At 41.1% G+C, this 20,451-nt stretch overlaps 1 protein-coding gene across 1 annotated transcript; it reads right to left on the bottom strand.

Annotated features, from left to right (window-relative positions):
• Positions 1–439: 439 nt before the first annotated feature.
• Positions 440–15,718, bottom strand: LOC141002433 (coiled-coil domain-containing protein 138-like). Its single transcript, XM_073473766.1, has 15 exons — positions 15,579–15,718; positions 15,048–15,144; positions 14,767–14,881; positions 14,581–14,678; positions 14,090–14,253; positions 13,735–13,872; positions 13,456–13,575; positions 12,576–12,653; positions 12,260–12,379; positions 11,267–11,419; positions 11,010–11,126; positions 8,956–9,169; positions 5,585–5,758; positions 1,917–2,055; positions 440–1,070 (listed from the first exon to the last, which is right to left on the bottom strand). Exons 1-15 carry the CDS (start codon positions 15,657–15,659, stop codon positions 944–946), a joined length of 1,935 nt encoding a protein of 644 aa, XP_073329867.1. The 5' UTR covers positions 15,660–15,718; the 3' UTR covers positions 440–943.
• Between the last annotated feature and the right edge of the window lie 4,733 nt (positions 15,719–20,451).

Below are 20,451 nucleotides of genomic sequence, written 5' to 3' on the forward strand. Positions count from 1 at the left end.
GTCTAAAACATATAAAAAATCATTAATTCAGTTCATTCTGTATTATTTCATACTTGATCTATATTCTACATTAAATATGAGATCCAAAGACACATTGTACCAGCAAGGTTTTCAAACTCACCATCTTTGAACCCTGACCGAAACAGTTTCGCAGAATACCTAACATGCACTTACTTTAAGAATTGGGATGCTTTAAAAACTGGACGCAGCACATTCAAATTCAGAGCAGCACTGCACTTCTGAGGGGTTTTCAACGAGTGCATTTTGAATATCGGCTGTAATTGTTCCAGTCTGACCAATCTCCTCCATCAACCAACACCACCAACGTGTCCCATACTGAGACCATTAGTCCCATAACCCACCCATGCTCTGGAACAAACAAATAAGACATGTTTATACAAAACATATGGATTTCAGCATTTCATATGCAGTCCAATCGTAATGTCCTTCAGTTCTTTTTGTTTATTGCCATTAAAAAGCTTCACAGTCACAGCGTCTCTTCCTCTGAGCACATCAGACACCCATTAAGGCCACTTGGCAAGCATGACACTCATTTAAAAACAAAAGGGGAGGGTTAATGCAGAGGGAGAAAAGACAAGACGTCAAACTAACATTGTGGAGCGTAAAAAAACAGTAAGGTCACAAAGAGCAAAACATACACAACAGTAACAAAAGTAGTTTTGACAGACAAAAGAAGTTCAAAAACATAGCAATAAATAAATAAGGAATGTGTGTCTGCTTATTATTTGAGGTAGGATGGAGCCTTGAAGTACTGAACAGTTGGAAATATGGTAATTACAGTTTGCGCTCATATGAAAGACCCGACAACGTGCTGAAGGACTGAAATACAAGGCAAGTCATCTTTAAACTAGCAAGAAAGTCTGATTTTATACAGAGACCTTCAATCCAACATCAGGCAGAGAAACAGATGTGAGTGTGTGTGTTATTCAAGGTTGTGCAGGATGGACCTGAGGTTGAGGCAGAGGAAGGTGTGCGTGTGGTTGGTTTTGTGATTAAGTTCTTGTATCTGAAGGTGGAGGGAGGACAGTTCAAACAGACGGCGGTTCTTCCTGAAAAAAAAAAAATCAAAGAAATGCAACGAAACCCCGTGAGTGAGTCACACACTGTACTACAGGCAACAGGAAGGAAGTTTAAAAGTTAGAAGTCACAAACAGAAGAAGTTTTTAGTGTCAATGATTCCTTCATCAGTTAAGGTTTTGTTTTTTATTGAATCATGATTTAAAAGACCTTCCACCTGTGTTTTTTTCAACCCTGACATTGTTATTTGAATTTCTTAGCTCAGCTTCCTCATTACAGCTAGCCAGCCAACTTTGTTTCGAGCTTCCGAGGCTGAACAAAGCTAAGTTACGGATATGGGTGGCAGAGACGGAGAGCAAAGAGTGATGGGAGACGGTTTTCTCGGCTGGATGAGACAATTGGAGGTTGCCATCAGAGCAAATATGGGAAATAGCAAAGATTGCAGTGGTGTGCTAATCAGCAACACTGAGGGGACATCAACCCAACCCTAATGATATGCTGAGTCCAGGAAATACACTCTACTAAACTTCTCCAGATGTAGTGGTGGTAGAGGAAAAGTCAGGGATCACCAAAGTTATCAGGATTCAGCATTTGGGGAAGATGATTGACTGTACAAACATTTTTCAACAATCCATCCAATAGTTGAGATATAAAAGTCTGGACCACAGTGACCAATATTTGTATTCATATGGCTGTTTGCATGATGAAAGATTTCCAGTAGCTTTGATGGTGTGGATTTAATTTTGGACTTCAGTACGCAAAAAGCTCAAATAAATACACGGCTCTCATAGAAACTTGATTTAGCCAAGGTTTATATCTAAGCATGCGGGTACTTCCCACCCATGATCAGAGGCATGTAAATTCTTGATTTTGTCTACCTGATACTTGAGAGCTTCTGCAGAAGGATGGACAGCTTCTCCAGCGACGTGAGGTCCAGACGAGGATTTTTAAGCAGCTGAGAGGCTGTTCGGAAAAACTCCTCACAGCTACACGCATCCAAGAAGGCATTAAGGTAGCCTACAAACACACAAACGCAAACGGAGCAGGGAAAGTAGGATATTACTAAAACAATTTCTCCAATGAACAACACATTGTTCTTCGATGTTAAACCCTTTGAAGAAATTGTCTACATAATTTTGCCATGCTCTCCGGATTTGCACAGAAATGAAAACGACATGGAGGCACAAACAAACCATGAAAATCCCTTTAACAATCAAAAGCAGTTAGACAGGGACACATATGCTGGTCAAAGTGACTCTGCGATGATTGGTTTTGGAAGAGCTTCCATATTGTCAATGTTAACTCTGACCTTCCCTTCATGAAACCGTAACTTCTCACACACACAAACACACACTCAGACACACACACACACACACACAGATGAAACAAAAAAAGGACAATAGCATCAATCCTCACAGATGGGAACAGCACATTTTTAAATGAGTAAAAGCAAATGTGGCCCTTATGAAGTCCTAAAATTAGTCAGTTCCTGGTAAATAAACATTTGTTTCTGCTAAAGACACATTCCTACTCCTTCAAAAACTAACTCTCCACTGGCTTAGACCACGCACAAGGGTGAGGGAATACAATCTGAGGCACAGAGGGACTTTTTGGCTGGTACAGAGGTTCTGCTGGCAATAAATCACAGCAGAAGATTGGACAGGGAAGAGTAGGATCAGGTTCAGATAAGAAAAGGATAAGGCGGGTAGAATCTGATAGCATGAGAAGGATAAAGCAGGACAGGACAGTTTGGTCAGTCTTGTTTCCAGCAATTACATCACTTCATCTCAAGGTTATAAAACATCTATATACAATTCACAATACTGACATCAACCTGAACAATGTCTTTTCAACATTTTACAGTATTTCTTGCACATTTCTTTAGGTTTAGGCACAAGAGTTTGGTCGCCACCATCCCCTCCACCTCTTGATATTAAAGTCAGGTCATATACATGTAATGTGAATGTGATAAGACACATTTTGTAGAAATGTGAATATGGTACGTAGCTGATGACCTGTACATGAACACTTTGGTGGTTTGCGGAAATGTTAACTGCCAACATTTTATTCTGGCATCTGTGCTGGAAGTCCAACTCATATCCATGTCGACTTTCCTTTCAGCTCTGTATTTGGTCTCTACCAACTGCTGAGGGAAATATCTGGCTCCTTAGCAGCTAAATGCTGCACCATGTTTACCAGTTTGTTGTGAACTGTGTCTGTTTTCGCTGAGCAGGCAGTGTACAGTGGGTTTTAAGGGCTTCAGGTGATGACTTAATTCTGTGGGCTGATAACTACGAGCGACCAAAATTGTTTTCACACTGTCACTTGACACATTGTTCCTGACAATACATATATTTTAATTTTTCAAAAATGTCCAGACCTGAGTGAGAATCATTTAGAAAGATATGACAAATCAGTTGGGTAGGTCCTTAGTTTATTAATATCATAATTCAATTATTATATTGCTTGCAACTGGCAACGTCTTATCGGTTTCAGAGGCATTAATAATGCATGTTATGACCAGAAGTATAAGGCCGGAGATATATTTCCTTTTAACAACACGTTTGCAGGTGCATGATGGCCGACTCAGCTATCCTGCATTCGTATGGAGCATTGTTTGTGCACATCTTCATATATGAACGCGACGTGTCCACAAGATATAATAAGTACATTGTCTATGTCTGTGGTTAAACAGCAAGTATATCTCCAGCCTAACACGTGTGCAGCAACTCTGCTCACACTGCCCAGTCCTCTGATGGGTCTTTATTATTTTAACATGTGCCACATTCTATACATACAGTATGTGGCTATATGGATACAGAGGGAGACAGAGAAATACAGACAAATACTTGATGGTTGACAATATAGGCGATGTGGGATCACGTCAAATAATATAAACCTTGTTTAAAGTAATTTTACCGGGTCAGAGTTTTTCTTTTTAAGCTGCAACCATCGAAACATGGAACAACAAACACTTCTGTACCGTGTCGAGCATGAAAAGAATGCAAACACACACAAGTAGGTCCATATGTGACCATGGAAGTTAAATATACTGTGTTTGGTAATGTGTGGTAGTGAACACACCCACTGTTTACCAGACATCAGTCAAAGCCAGTAAAACACTGTTACTGAGTGTGTGCTGAGGTGGCCGACAGCATTTTTGTGATCCACAAATGTGCCATTAAGAAGATGTGTTGTGTAGCTGGCAGAGCAGTCAGGCTGTCGCACTGTGACCACAGACGTGTGTGTGTTTTGGGTACAGCTACACCTTTTTGTTTTGTTTTGTTTTATAGGCAACCTTCAGGTGTAAACCTGTCTCCCCCTCTTCCTCACCCCTTTCCGTCTCCCCTCATTACTGCCTGTAAAACACAATAATTAGCAAGTCTTGCTAGACTTACAGTCCCCTTAAAACACACAACTGTATGTACACACACACACACAGCTCCAGCCCCAGTCGCCTCCAGCATATTGCTCTGCTGTGTATTAGCAAACAGCAGTCTTAAATGATATGGCTTATAACCCTGCTGACCTTGCCCTTCTATGGAAACACACTGCAGCTGTTCCCTCCTCTGTCAAGTCTTTCTATAAAAAGGGCCAGGAGGTGGTGAAGGTCCAACGTTTTATGACCACAACTTCCCAATCTATTGCATGACCTGTGCTTATGATGGATGTGAGCTCAGAGAGACCGTTACTTTCCACATGTGGTCTTTTATGTGAGGATGATGTGGCAGGAAGAGCTGGTATAAATCAAAGTAAATAGTGATAGTAAAGACAGTATATAAATCTGGGCTAGAAGAGGGATCACAGCAGCTTTCAAGGCTACATCAACCACAGACGGTTTGAGTGAGCAAAGTGAACTGTATATTTATAAAGATGTTGAGGTCTTCAGTGATGTACTATGGCAGGCTGGAAATTTAACTATAGTTTATATATATAGTATATATTGCTTTGCCATTCACTGATCTGAATATACAAATGTACAAAAATGTCAACTGATAACTAAAGAAGTGTTGCTATAGTGGAGTTTCTAACTCCGAAATGTTCTGCTTCTAATGTTCAGAGATGTACCCTGACTTCATTTGGACTCCCTCAGTGCCTCTGAAACTGGTGCATCAGCCAGTTTACTAATGTTATTGTGCAAAAAAATATATAATTTAAACACTGTAGCAGAAAAAAAAATTTATAACCAGGAAATCTGGAGGAAAACAGGAGACCTTTTCCTTTTGTTTTTGTTGTTTCTTAAGACAAGGCCTATTTATGTTTAACTAATTTGAGAAACTATATTTATGTCTATTTTAATACATAAAACTAGAACAGTTCTTCCTATTTGTGTTTTTATACCCATTTGAGTTTCAAATTATTATAATAAAAACAAAATTTTAAGATTATGTCATTATTACCTAAAATGCACTAAAGACATGTACAATTCTAAGAAGGAATAACTTGTGTAAAAAGAAACCTGTTGCACAGAACACTTGGTCCAGTCTCAAAATGATACACAGGTGATGGGTTCTCTACTTTATTCATGAGACGCATGCCTACTTACGGGACTGTTCAGTTAGCTGCATCAGGATGTCTACGGGTGTTTTCAGACCTCCATGACCAGCACGAATCATCCACAGTAGCACACACACTCCTCCATAGTGGATGAATAGGCCTCGGCTCTCCTCAGACATCAGCTCGGTATGGAGATTGTCCAGAGCCTGGGCCAGTACATCAGCTGAAAGGACAGACAGACGTATGTAAATACAGAGATACTTGATTCTTTGCTTGAAAAATGACTTTAACAACATAGTTGCTGACTTAATTCTTTTGATCGACTAATTGATTAAACAACTCAATGAAGCTCTAATCTCATCTTTGTACAATGCATTTTTATCAGCATTTGACCTGTTCTGTAACAGGAAACTTGTCCTCCATCTACCCTTTCCCATCTGATCCCCACTATCCAAGCTGTTTCCTTTCTTTCTCACACTTCATCACTGTACTTTGGCCTTAATGCCTGTCATTCTTCTGCAGTCACTATTCAGGTCCAAAACCACTTATGCCTGACAAAGTCAAAAATATGATGTGTGACAATCTCAAACAGTTCTGAGAAATTCTAAAGTTCTGAGAAAATGCTTTTCGAATGTCCAAAAGTGCTGGATTTATACATCCTGACATGGGATAAAAGCTGTCTTTTTATTTTCGACTGAGTTTGGTTAGTTCGTCTCAGAATGGTACCTATTATGTGTAAAATCCCAGATAATAAGAGGGGGAAGAAACATCTCCCCATTATATCCAATCTGGTTTTATGTCAATCCAGGCAAGGGAAGAAAGCAAACCTGGTGAGCAGACTGACAGAAGTAGTCTATATAGAGACATACTGAGGGAGCCCTGAAGCATTATGAGCAGATGGAAGGTCAGTTCAGAGGAGAGTTTCATAAAATATGTCAGGATATATAGGCTGCACCCACTGACTGCACTAAGATTTATAGTGTGGAAGGCCAGGGAGGAAGATTTGGGTCTAGCTAAAAGCCTCTTGCCCTTTTCAAATATTTTATAGGAGCAAGACTGAGAGCCTAAAGCCTGACTAGCTGCTCCGTGAGGGTACTGTTCCTTGTAATGAAAACAACATTTTAAGATAGACATGAGTAGGGGTCCATAGATCTGCAGTGCAGCATATTTCCACACGAGTTCCTGACTGTGACCGATTTGACTGTTTGTCTCTACTTTTCCAAGCTATAAAAACATTTCTATTTCCCCGATTTTGCAATGATGCATCTCATCTTGCAATCAATCTTGTTACTAGATAACCAGTGCTCCAATGCACTATTTCTCTGGGGCTTAATAGGTCAAATATTATCAAAAAAAATGTGTAGGTAACCCTTGTTTAACATGGTAGCATACTAACATTTGCCAAAATGACATTTCTAACTAAACACAAAGTTCAGCTAGGGCAGTTGGGAGTTTGGAGATTAGGTTACAAACCAAAAGCACTGGAAAAATATTGAATGTTAACCTGATGATGGTGCTCGTCTGCCAATAACCTATGCGTCATTTTTGACCACCAGATAAAATTTCATAAACAAATCAAGACACATCCTCTCGCTTAGACTACTTCAATGCTTTTTATTCCTGTATAAGACAAAAAGCGATTACCGGAATACAGTTAGCCAAAACTCTACGGCAAGACAAGTCACTAAGACCTCATATCACTCTAGTATCACCCTGGTTTTGATGTCACTTCACTGGATGATTAAGGATTCAAAAGGCCTCCTCCCTGTTCATAAGGATTTGAATAATCTTGTGACAGCGTATATCAGTGATCTACTAACAAAATATACCTCTGCTAGGCACCTCAGGTCCTCTGACCAAGGCCTGTTAGTTTTACCTCCATCAAGACTGAAAATGAGTGGACTGTGTGTTCCCTGTCCTGGGTCTGAAAGCAATAGGTGAGAGGAAGGATCACCAAGGTAATCACAATTCAACCACTGAGAAACATTCATGTATGTCCTAGACCAAAAATGTTTATTGCTGGAGGCGGTAGATGATTAATCAAGGTACCACCAAAGTCATTAGGATACATCCTCAGAGCGATCCATCCTATTGTAGTTGAGACAAAAATATCAACCTCGTGTTGGCACTAAAAGAGAAATCATCGATTGAGAAATCATTCTTAGGGACCATCGTGTGTATTTAAAGAATTTTAAGGCAATCAGAGGTTCAGATTTGTGAGTCTGGAATACAGTTGAAGTCTGATTACATGTTTTCACACCCAGCTGTTTCTCTGTTTCACTCCTACACACGAGGGCTGCCGGTGAAGTTGGAGGTCACAAGTAACAACAAATGTACTGATCGCAATTTATACGTCTGATTATGATTCTGACCAGCAACTTCAGTTATGCTGCCGTGACATCACTACATCGTGGATACGTCTTGCTGCAAGCAGGACAGGTAAACAACCAAAACTACAGTAAGAATCTTTTTTTTTTGTAGAAAATCTGCTTTTTAGATAACCAACTTCTTATAACTAAACCTGCACTGAGCGTAATCTGTATAAGAAGTGAGTCATGAGAAGCATTTCGTCACATTTTTCTAAAATGTTTCATCATTATCCAGAGTAACTTCTTTCCCTCATCGTTTTTCCTTTGTAAGGTCTTCTTGGCTTAGTAACATAGTTGCACACCACATTAAAATTGTTTCCAAAAGTGTCTCATTTCTCCTTTACTGACAGTTGAATTTATGCACTTAAAATTGTACACGTAAGATCAAGTATCTGTCACAAATCAATCATAGACACAACAAAGTCATAACTACTTATTTCTCACTTTATGTCTGTTGTTTTCTTTAAGCCAAAAACATTTTTCTGTCAATCACTTAAATTCTGTCTGTGACGCCAGCAGCAGAAAAATGAAATGAAGTTCTACGGTTTCTAAAAAAAAAATAGGTGTAATAAATGGATGAATAGTATTATTTATAGTGTAGTATACCAGTGTGTAATAGCTTTCTATAGACAAGAACTGATTCTAGGGCTGAGACAATTTGGCAATTTATCGCTTCGTTGATCAACAGAAAATTAATAGCCAACATTTATTATCAATAAACTATTTCAGCCATTTAACAGGCAAACATTTTTCACTGGTTCCCGTTTCTCAAATGTGAGGATTCATTGCTTTTCTCTGTATCATAATGCTGCAAATCGAATATTGTAATATTTAAGATGTCCCCTTTACCTCAGGAAAATTTGGTAATTTGTCACTTTTTTCTGACACTTTATCAATTAATCAAATAAACAATACATTTAGCGATGATGAAAAAATCACAGCCCTGCCTGATTCGTTATCCTAAACCTTCTATCCTGCTTTATCTTCATAATTAAACACCTGTTTCCAAGTATAGTTCTTTAGATACAGTATGTGTGTTCAGCACTATTACCTTGTGTGACAGTACGGAGGATGATGAGGGTGCAGAGGATGCGTGTGTGAGGACAGGGGCTGCGGTAAAGGGGCCAGCTCCTGCAGACTCCACCCACAGCCCCACCGCAGGACTTTGACACGACTGGATCTTCATATGTAGCCGCCGTTAACTGGGCTGGTGGCTTTGATACCTCCTCTCCTATCCGCCGCAGAGTGGCAGATAGTGCTACATGCTATGCAGATAGTCAGATACAGACACACATTTGTCATTGCACATTCATGACTGTGCCTGCACTCAGTTACTTTAGTTATATAACTAGGAATGATATGCCTGCAATGATCTTCATCAAACACCAGTGTAGAAAATACAACGTCACCCTGACCGGGAGCCAGCAGGCTTCTTCTCTGAATAACTGATGGAGCCAATAACTCAGCACAGTAAACTACAGCTACTATCCAAGATTTATGTATTTCCAAAGCAGTAAAGAGCGGGTGGTTTTCAAACTCGTTCTCTTCATAGGGACCCCAGATTCTAAGTTGCCTCCCTTCTTCCATTAATGCACTGTGGCCCAATAGCGGTTGGCTTTTGTCTTAAAATTCAGCACATATTGCAGCAATAAGGCAGCATGTGATTCCAGTTGAGCATCAAGCATGTCACAGAGCAGATATGACATGGCCTGACAAACATATACGGGGGGAGCCAAGCACCCTGCGGCAGGACTGGGGAAGAAGACTGATGTTTGGAAGTTGGAAGCTGTGGGTAGAGAATATGGTGGCCAGGAACATAGTGTGAAGGCAGGAGTTTAAGGCCCAATCCCATTACACTCCTTGCCACTACGCCTCTGTTTCGTGTTTGTGTCTAGGGGTACGATGTCCCAATTCTTGTTGGGATAGAGAGGCGTGTAAGGGATACATGGCGCTCCAAATTGAGGTTTTTCAGAGGCACACTTCAAACCAAGGGTTGCGAGAACTCTCTGTTGTTTCAATGTGTTGTGACTCTTTTTTTATTCTTAAGTATAAAACAACTGCTACTACTTTTCTGATTATTGGACAATAAGCTAATAGTAAGGGCTAAAGGCTGGATGCCTGTATTTGACCTTCACAATAAAATAAGCATTAAAAGTGAGATTGAGAAACAGCACAATTGTCTCATCACCTGTCTCCAATTTAACCAGAAACCTGCTGATGTTCAGTATTTGTCATGGGGGGCTCTGGAGGGATTCATGGCCACGTGGCTGTATAATGGAGCGGGACACATATTCTTATCAAAGTAACAGAGACAGGGACAGCCTGTTTTGATGCCTAGTCTCTGTTCAACGCGCAGTCAGACACAGAGGGGACTTCAGATAACCACACTTGTCATCTGAACACAAGATGGAACTCGACAGGGCCTCCAAACATTAAAGCCCGCCGTGCTGCGAGGGGAGATGTAGCGATAAAGTGGATATTCCCTACTTGAAGTGCATGTGGACTTGTCTGATGTGTGGCTCTGAGGGAGAGCTGTGCATTGTGTTTGATTTCTGCTGCATGATGTTGTGAAAGTGCCCTAGCAGCTTCCTGTAGAATAACACTTATCTTTTGCTCACTTATTCTCTTAGGACCAATTTACAATAATTAGGGAATGTGCAGGCCGAGGAATTTCCAATATTTTCTAAGAGACCACAATCTCTAGGGAGGCATAATATGGATTTTGTAGCAGGTCAATAATGTATTTATAGACTCAATATAAAATATATCGTGCATCTCTGGTGTTCTTCCTCCCCCGTGTTGTTACTTTTGGACAGAATAAATACAAAACAAGTTGGAGACTCTTGAAATTGGATACAGTATCCAACTTTTTTCAGGATAACTAACTGAAAAGGTTGTAAACATCTTTAAATGGTCACAATTTCAACCAATGCATCCTAAAATCCAAATTTTCTTCAGTGGAGGTCTTTAAAAACTAAAGTCAATGAGGCAAATTAACATACATACCTCACATGTTCTACTGCTATTGTATTTGTGATGTATGTTCTTTGATGCATCCTGTAACCACTCAGTTTAGCCTCAGGAACAATTATACCTCGTCTTTACCTGTGCACTGTTGTCCATGTGTCTCAAAGCCCAGTGGATGAGGCGAAGAAGGTGCAGGAGGAGGTCAGGTTCTGACGTAGGAGTGAGATGAAGCTGATCTGCTAGTAGCGGCAGCACCTGAGGGACCAAAAATAACTTATTTGCGACAAAAATGTTTGGGTTTGTCTTGATTTTTGGCTCTTTTGTTATCATGGGCACCACAATATGCATTGAAGTAGTTAAGTAGTTAAAACCAAGAGATCACACTGACACTATACCTTAAGGCATCTCTCGTTGAGAAGGACCTCTGGAGGAAGACACTGGCCCATTCCTTTCCTTTGGTTTGCTGCTACTGATGAGAACGTCTGTCCATCAAGGATCCAGTCCATCAGAAGAGTCAGGAGCTTTGGAGGAGCAGGACTGAAGCTGCCCTGAAAGACGGAGGGTGAAAAATATAACAGTTAAATTATATTGTCAACTTTTTTTTCTTCTATTGCCATCATATTCAATTAACTTTTTGTGGGGGGTTTTTGGTGTGAATTCTACGTTTATTAATTAATTGTGAAGCACTTTGAATTGCATTTGATTTGTTGAATTTGACCTTAATTATCTGTAAGGTTCACATCGTCTATGACATGTCGTGCACAGAGTAAAACATGAGCTCCTAAGTGGTGCAGAGAAGTCAGGATTTAAAGAAACGTCTCTAGAATTCATAACTGCATCTATCTGAAGTTCAGCTGTGGGACACACAGGCATATTCAGGGAAGTGTGAACATTACATCATGACTGTGATTTCACTGGGGCGCCTCAAGGTGTTAATTAAAGTGTGAAGAAGTATGATAATGAAATGAAAGTTTGGCTCCGTCAATGTTCTCTGAATAAGGAAAGGGAAAAAAAATCACCCTTGAAATGACAAGGGCAGCTGTATCAACTGAGCTCAGAGCTCGACTGCATCCACTGATAATTCATCTTCATCAACAACTGCGATGATAACATAATAAAATCACAAACTATGATTTATCATGTCAGCTGGCAGCACGAGTGTGGTTTGTGGAGAAGAAGAGTTTTACTGTTTCCAGCTTGGAAATGTGTAAATGAGCTTGTTAAATGTGTCAAACAATGCTAAATGATGTGCTCTGTGTTTTTCGACAAGCACACGAAAACAAATTAAGTAATGCGGCCTTAATTAGAGTAAATCCTACTGATTGGTAAAAGATTTGAGTGGAAACAAACAAGCACAACACAGCACAACAAGAGGGGTGTTGAAGTACCTTGTTGTTGGGTTTTCCAGAGGCAGCGATTTTCTCCGTTTTGGTTGGTTTAACACACTCTTTGCTCTTAACACTCATTTTTTGACAGCCTCCTGATGTGATGCTGTGCTCGTATTTTCTCTGAAAGCAATAAGTCAATGAACGACTGTATGAAAGAACATTTGCTTTTCAACACATTAGAGACAAAAAAACACTTTTCAAGCTAGAAGAAAATACTGATTATGATTGACAGCTAGAATGTCAGAACTTAAGGTCTTCAACAGAAAAATGTACTTGACTCTAGTTATAAAAAACACATTGGTTACTATGCTCTTACCTGTAGGTTCTCAAGTCGAGCCTGCACCCTCTTGGACTGGCTCTCTAGCTTCTTATTCTGTTCAGTGATCTTATCCAACTGTTGATTTAAAAACAGTGGATGTCAATCTGCCATGCAGGGCCACTGTCTAGAAAAACAGGCTGTATTTTGTTAATTCCACATAAACAAATCTGCACACTTTTTCAGATGGGATTTTTTTTTTTGTGAGTTTTTGAGGCTCCATAGCAGCAAAACACTTAAAAGTTCCTAACAGACACTTATACCAAGTAAACAAAAGCAGATTCAGTGATTCTTGTATTGTTCAACACAACACGAGAGGGTTATGTCATAGCGCCCTCCTGTGGTCTAAGGTACTAACTGTTCAGTATGAGCCTTCTACTCCTCCTCCACTATTAATGAAGTGACACCTTCTATCTGTTATTTTATTTTTTAAGGAAAAGAATGAATAAAATACACTCACACATTGGCTGTTTTTTTGACACATTGGGTGGATGTCAGGCTCGGTCACTTGGGATATTACTTTCAAAGCAAAACATACAGGACTTAATTTTCAGCCCTAAAGATTATAAAGCCTGCTATTTAAATGCTATTAACCCTTTAGCACTGGACAAAAAAACAACTGTGATTAATCAGACTTAAACACACATGTTTTATTTTTATCAGATGAAAGAAATTTTTTAATATCTGTAGAATTGCTGGTCAAAATCAATGTATTCAGGAGTTGGCTGGCTTTTCTCGAAATGTTTGCTCATTTAAGAAACTGCAGTATTTCAGCCCTTGCGTAATACAGAATGTAGAGATTTGTGAGACTCTATCAAACTTTGGAGATACCCACAAAACACCAATAGACAATCACGGCTTGTATGTGAACTCTTTTAACCTGTTTCTTCGTGCTGTCGTTCAGCTCCTTGATGGTGTCGAAGCTGGACTTGAGCCTCCTGTTCTCCTTGCTTCTCTCCCGTACAAGATCCTGCAGCTGGCTCACCTCTCGCTGGTGTTTCTGGTGACACATACAGACATGTTCACACACAATGACCAACAAACGCTTCAGTGGTACAATACCTTATTTAGTCCACCGCATCCGAAATGAAATTGGCTTGTTTGATGCGTTTAATTAGTGCGTTTATTGGATTTGGATGGATGTCTTTGTGTGTCTGACCTCCTCCACAGCTAGTATCCGAGTGTGAAGCATCTCCTCCAGCCCGGCAAGCCTCCCAAAAGCCTCCTCCTGTTGCTTCAGCTTCGTCTCTCGCTCCTGCAGCTCCTTCTCCCACTGCTGCTGACTTTGTCGCTCTGTCTGCATACACACACACACACACACACACACACACACACACACACAAACACATACACATACACATTCATTGATCTTACTATACTTTATTTTATATGTTATATTGTAACCCAAACTAGCATTTGACTCCAGACAACCAACTGTAGGTATCCTCTAATTTTGTATTTCCCTCATCTGGATATACTGATGAACCACTGTTATAATAGTTCTGCTCTCTCACCTTTAGTTGTTCGTAGATGGTCATCATCTCTTGATACACCTCTACTAGTACTAAGGAAGAGGAACGGCACGAGTCAGGGAGCTGTCGAACTCTCTGCAACCTCCCATCAGTCTCAGTTTCCAAGGACCCAGGGCTACCATGCAGACAGGAAGGCAAGGTCACATCTGGAGGAATGAGGTATAATAGAGGTAAGCCCGAGGCTAGCTTATTATCTACCTATAACAGAGGCTATTAGGGGAAGTCACAAATCCCAGCAATAACAGGAAATTAAGTAAATAAATTACAAGAACTCCAGGGCCTGTTTCATTATTCATGATCTTGTCCAGGTCATTCATTTTCAAACTACAATCATATCAACATGTCTGTGCTTCAAAGAATTTTCCTCAGGAAGCAGGAGCCCTGAAATTATTTCAGCATCTACTACTTTAAGTTTGCTATAGGGTGGCGACTTCTTCTGACTCTTTTCTCTTTTCTGGCTCTGACACACACACCTGTTTCTGTAAACATCAGCTGAGAGCCCTGAAGAGGGGCAGCGGTAGAGTCCCCACTCGAGTCATCACTGCCCTGTAGACTACAATCACTGGCAAACCTGAGAAAAGATAGCAACAACTTTGATCTTGGCATAACAATCATCTCAAAAAAGGGGGTATTTGTAGGAGTAATCTCATTTGACTTACTGGTTAGGATGGTGGGTAACTGCTTTGAACAGCTCATGTAAAGCTCTGTCATAGCTTTTCAACTCTTTGCTTGGCCGTTTGGATTGGTGGGCAGAAATGAGCCTTTGTACAGCCTCTAAAGTAGTGAACACAAAGCAATGTTAGGCACGTACATTCAACGTGTCAGCATCCATTACTTTTAAACATGTACTGTACTGTAAAAGATCCTCCAAGTGAAATATTAGTGGTTATAAATTTATGTGCATTTTGTGAGAGACTTGATAGAGAAGTCAGTGCAGAACCTGAGGTTATCCGAGCATGTGAAGGACCTCTGTGGACCTCCTGTGAAGAGCACTTCACATCACTGGCTGCCCGGGTCATGTCTTCTGACGGTGCCAACTGTAAATCAGAGCAACCCAGTACAACAGGACGACATTATTCAACCGCATTCAACACTGAACTTATGACAACAAGTGCTTACGTGACCTGAAGTTAGAAACAAGTCACAGTAACAGTACTTAGGTTTTTGTTTCATTCATGCTTTGACATGGAGCTTTTTCATGTAGCTGACAGGATGAAGGAGAAGTTAGCTAAACAGACATGGCGGCGTAGCTAGGCAACGACAGGGACGTGTCAATGTGGAAGTAAGCTAGGCTAAGGCTACGGCTAAGTTAGCATTAGTTTGTGGATATCAATCACACGGTTGGACCATTGACAGAAAAATGCGAATGTAAAGCAGCTCTAACTTGCCACTGTTTCTACAGGAGAGCGCTGTCACAATGCAGTTACCAGACACGCTGAGGTCGTCTGGAAGTTGTTTGAAGTTGTCAAACCTGTTTCCTTCTCTCCAGATACTTCTGCTTCAGCTTCTCGACCGTGTCCGTCACATCGGTGTCTTTAAACCGCAAGTTCATGGCTACTGTAGCTGTTACGTTAACGTCAGCTTTAATGTTGATCAACTCTGCAGAGTTTAGTCAAGAGATTCAATAATCACAGCGTACAATCAACTTCCGGTAAACACTTTCAGATTAAAAGCCATTTTCATGAATGAGGATAGTGCATTCGCGATATAACATAAAGTATTTTGAAACTCTAACTTCCGGTGTTACTCTACTTCACCGCGACCAGGTGTAGTGCCGGTGTCCTGCCGAAAAGTGACTGCACCCTGTAACTCTGGATTGCAAGGAGTGATATTGACCAATTTCACTGTACATGCACCTGGTTTCCTCTACTATTAATGCTGAAAAGACAGAGAATGTAACCCCTCCCAATCCAGAGTTACAGGGTGCAGTCACTTTTCGGCAGGCCCTGCCGAAATGTGACTGCACCCTGTAACTCTGGATTGCAAGGAGTGATATTGACCAAATTCACTATACATGCACCTGGTTTCCTCTACTATTAATGCTGAAAAGACAGAGAATGTAACCCCTCCCAATCCAGAGTTACAGGGTGCAGTCACTTTTCGGCAGGCCCTGCCGAAATGTGACTGCACCCTGTAACTCTGGATTGCAAGGAGTGATATTGACCAAATTCACTGTACATGCACCTGGTTTCCTCCACTATTAATGCTGAAAAGACAGAGAATGTAACCCCTCCCAATCCAGAGTTACAGGGTGCAGTCACTTTTCGGCAGGCCCTGCCGAAATGTGACTGCACCCTGTAAGTCCTTATTGCAAGGAGTGATATTGACCAAATCCACTGTACATGCACCTGGTTTCCTCTACTATTAATGCTGAAAAGACAGAGAATGTAACCCCTCCCAATCTAGAGTTACAGGGTGCAGTCACTTTTCGGCAGGCCCTGCCGAAAAGTGACTGCACCCTGTAAGTCCTTATTGCAAGGAGTGATATTGACCAAATTCACTGTACATGCACCTGGTTTCCTCTACTATTAATGCTGAAAAGACAGAGAATGTAACCCCTCCCAATCCAGAGTTACAGGGTGCAGTCACTTTTCGGCAGGCCCTGCCGAAATGTGACTGCACCCTGTAACTCTGGATTGCAAGGAGTGATATTGACCAAATTCACTGTACATGCACCTGGTTTCCTCTACTATTAATGCTGAAAAGACAGAGAATGTAACCACTCCCAATCCAGAGTTACAGGGTGCAGTCACTTTTCGGCAGGCCCTGCCGAAATGTGACTGCACCCTGTAAGTCCTTATTGCAAGGAGTGATATTGACCAAATTCACTGTACATGCACCTGGTTTCCTCTACTATTAATGCTGAAAAGACAGAGAATGTAACCCCTCCCAATCCAGAGTTACAGGGTGCAGTCACTTTTCGGCAGGCCCAGCCGAAAAGTGACTGCACCCTGTAACTCTGGATTGCAAGGAGTGATATTGACCAAATCCACTGTACATACACCTGGTTTCCTCTACTATTAATGCTGAAAAGACAGAGAATGTAACCCCTCCCAATCCAGAGTTACAGGGTGCAGTCACTTTTCGGCAGGCCCTGCCGAAAAGTGACTGCACCCTGTAAGTCCTTATTGCAAGGAGTGATATTGACCAAATTCACTGTACATGCACCTGGTTTCCTCTACTATTAATGCTGAAAAGACAGAGAATGTAACCCCTCCCAATCCAGAGTTACAGGGTGCAGTCACTTTTCGGCAGGGCCTGCCGAAAAGTGACTGCACCCTGTAAGTCCTTATTGCAAGGAGTGATATTGACCAAATTCACTGTACATGCACCTGGTTTCCTCTACTATTAATGCTGAAAAGACAGAGAATGTAACCCCTCCCAATCCAGAGTTACAGGGTGCAGTCACTGCACAGTGACACAGTGATATTGACCAAATTCACTGTACATGCACCTGGTTTCCTCTACTATTAATGCTGAAAAGACAGAGAATGTAACCCCTCCCAATCCAGAGTTACAGGGTGCAGTCACTTTTCGGCAGGGCCTGCCGAAAAGTGACTGCACCCTGTAAGTCCTTATTGCAAGGAGTGATATTGACCAAATTCACTGTACATGCACCTGGTTTCCTCTATTATTAATGCTGAAAAGACAGAGAATGTAACCCCTCCCAATCCAGAGTTACAGGGTGCAGTCACTTTTCGGCAGGCCCTGCCGAAAAGTGACTGCACCCTGTAAGTCCTTATTGCAAGGAGTGATATTGACCAAATCCACTGTACATGCACCTGGTTTCCTCTACTATTAATGCTGAAAAGACAGAGAATGTAACCCCTCCCAATCCAGAGTTACAGGGTGCAGTCACTTTTCGGCAGGCCCAGCCGAAAAGTGACTGCACCCTGTAAGTCCTTATTGCAAGGAGTGATATTGACCAAATTCACTGTACATGCACCTGGTTTCCTCTACTATTAATGCTGAAAAGACAGAGAATGTATCCCCTCCCAATCCAGAGTTACAGGGTGCAGTCACTTTTTGGCAGGCCCTGCCGAAATGTGACTGCACCCTGTAAGTCCTTATTGCAAGGAGTGATATTGACCAAATCCACTGTACATGCACCTGGTTTCCTCTACTATTAATGCTGAAAAGACAGAGAATGTAACCCCTCCCAATCCAGAGTTACAGGGTGCAGTCACTTTTCGGCAGACCCTGTAACTCTGGATTGCAAGGAGTGATATTGACCAAATTCACTGTACATGCACCTGGTTTCCTCTACTATTAATGCTGAAAAGACAGAGAATGTAACCCCTCCCAATCCAGAGTTACAGGGTGCAGTCACTTTTCGGCACCAGCTCAGCAGGTCGCAACGAAAGGGGAGACCACACAAAGACAAACATCTGAAATAATATGTTAGCAGAGTTGGAGGAATAAACTCCATGAGACATCGGTCTTGCTCGTGACTGGAAAAAACTTTATTGAAAAACTTCTCTCACACAAATCACGTGCCACTTACAGCGTCTTTTATAGGCTGTCATTACTGTCCATCACATTACCTGCTTAAACTGAAAGGTTTGCCTAGCGACACAAACTAAGGCTCATTCTCACAATTAAGAGCACATTTTACACACAGGTCAACATAATATTTTATGAAATCAAACTGAACCAAATTAGATCAAATCTAAAGCAAATCTAAATGAACACAACCAAACTAAAAGCCTGCTGGTTGGGAGCACGGGAGACAGAGAGAAGGAGGGAGCTGTCCAGCCCTCTTATAGCAGGTGAAGTATTCAGAGGAAGTTACTTCAGGTCCGCTCCTTCTCCTGACACTCCTACCGCTCGGCCTTAATACATGAACAGGTAAAAACACGAGGAACCACATAAATACGGTGGGAGGGGTCGTCACACAGCACAGACAACCAACGCAGGCACTGTACAGCTTGTAGCTAGAAACGGACTCGTACTCGTGTGGACGCGAACCTGCATCCTCTGTATCTCAGAGGCTGTGCGCATGCGTAGAAGAGACGAACGAACTTACACCTACTTTAACCGCTCGGCCATCACAGGAGGCAGCACGGCGGGACTGAAAAATAGGTATCTAATCTGGTGCTGTATTACTCAGTGTCTCTGTCGTCCGGCCACACTGACGGATTTCCTAATCAGGTTTGGTGGCATAAAACATAAATTACCAAATTACAAAACACGGACTGAATGACACCGCTGAAGACTTAGTAGTAGTATATTCAAAAGCCCACAAAAAGGGATTATACTAAGGTTGGATTTGTCACAAAGCTTTTTTTATTCAAGGTCTAATCTCGGTTCATGTGATCTGAATGATATCTATATCCTGATATTAATTACAGCAAAGATGTATTTTATTTTCACCTGTTCATTGTTTGTCTTCTGTTAGCCTACATCATTACAGTAACACCACACACACACACACACACACACACACACACACACACACACACACACAAGAATGCTAACTGCACAGTACTTTTTTAACCAAACCACTTCATAAACATCTCAGGATCAACATGTGACACACTTTTGTCTCAGAAAAGTAAAACCTGGTCATATTGACACAAACAACAGGTAGTATTTAAAATGAATGTTACTTCTTTATTGCATGGATTGTGCTACCTTACAGTTAATTTCACTGAAATTAATCGGAAATGATGGCATGGGCTTCAATAAGTTGTTTGCATGGTTTTTGTTTTGTATTTTTGTTTCTTTGTCATTTTATCCAGTTAGTAGGCTAATTTGAAGTACCCAATATTATACACAATCACTATACATGTCATGTTTTGAACATAAATTCAACAGTTTTGACAATTGTATGCAGACGTGAACAAACCTGGAGCGTTGAGTAAATACACAGAGTTTTGTTGATGGTTGCTTTTGTCATCTCAGAACTGAACCTTTTCTAACAATCTATAGTTTTAACAATGAAAACTGCAAATATGCAATGCACATAAATAAAACAATGACTAATATAAAGCTAGTATGTTTTAACAGCAGGCAAGCTGACTACAGCATGTATTTATAGCCGTGGCCAGCAGAGGTCAGTATCAGTTCTTCTACAGGTCTTCAAGTTGTAAAAAGCCCTTTATGCCTCTAGAGGGAGCTGTGAAGTCTCATTCATTTCTTGTTGGGGTCTGAAGGTAAAAGTTTTGTTGAAGGCAAACATCAACACAGACTTCTCTTCTTCTCTGAGAATGAAGCATGTGTACTTCTACTTGTCTACCTGTAGAGGGGGCTGCAGCATCACCAACCTCTAACCTCTAATTGAAAGCTGTTTTTTTTTTTGTTTTTTTTAATCGACTACATCTGTGTGCTTGACCCTTCATCAG

This window comes from Pagrus major, chromosome 9 (assembly GCF_040436345.1).
Source record: "Pagrus major chromosome 9, Pma_NU_1.0".
In the NCBI taxonomy this organism is placed as follows: Eukaryota; Metazoa; Chordata; class Actinopteri; order Spariformes; family Sparidae; genus Pagrus; species Pagrus major.

Excerpts from the sequence above, each read along its gene's own strand:
- LOC141002433 (XM_073473766.1), bottom strand. The coding sequence starts at position 15,659 with ATGAACTTGCGGTTTAAAGACACCGATGTGACGGACACGGTCGAGAAG. Across the intron at positions 14,254-14,580 it reads GCTGATGTTTACAGAAACAG|ATGTGACCTTGCCTTCCTGT; the intron begins GTGTGTGTGTCA and ends TCATTCCTCCAG. Across the intron at positions 11,127-11,266 it reads TCAACGAGAGATGCCTTAAG|GTGCTGCCGCTACTAGCAGA; the intron begins GTATAGTGTCAG and ends TTGGTCCCTCAG.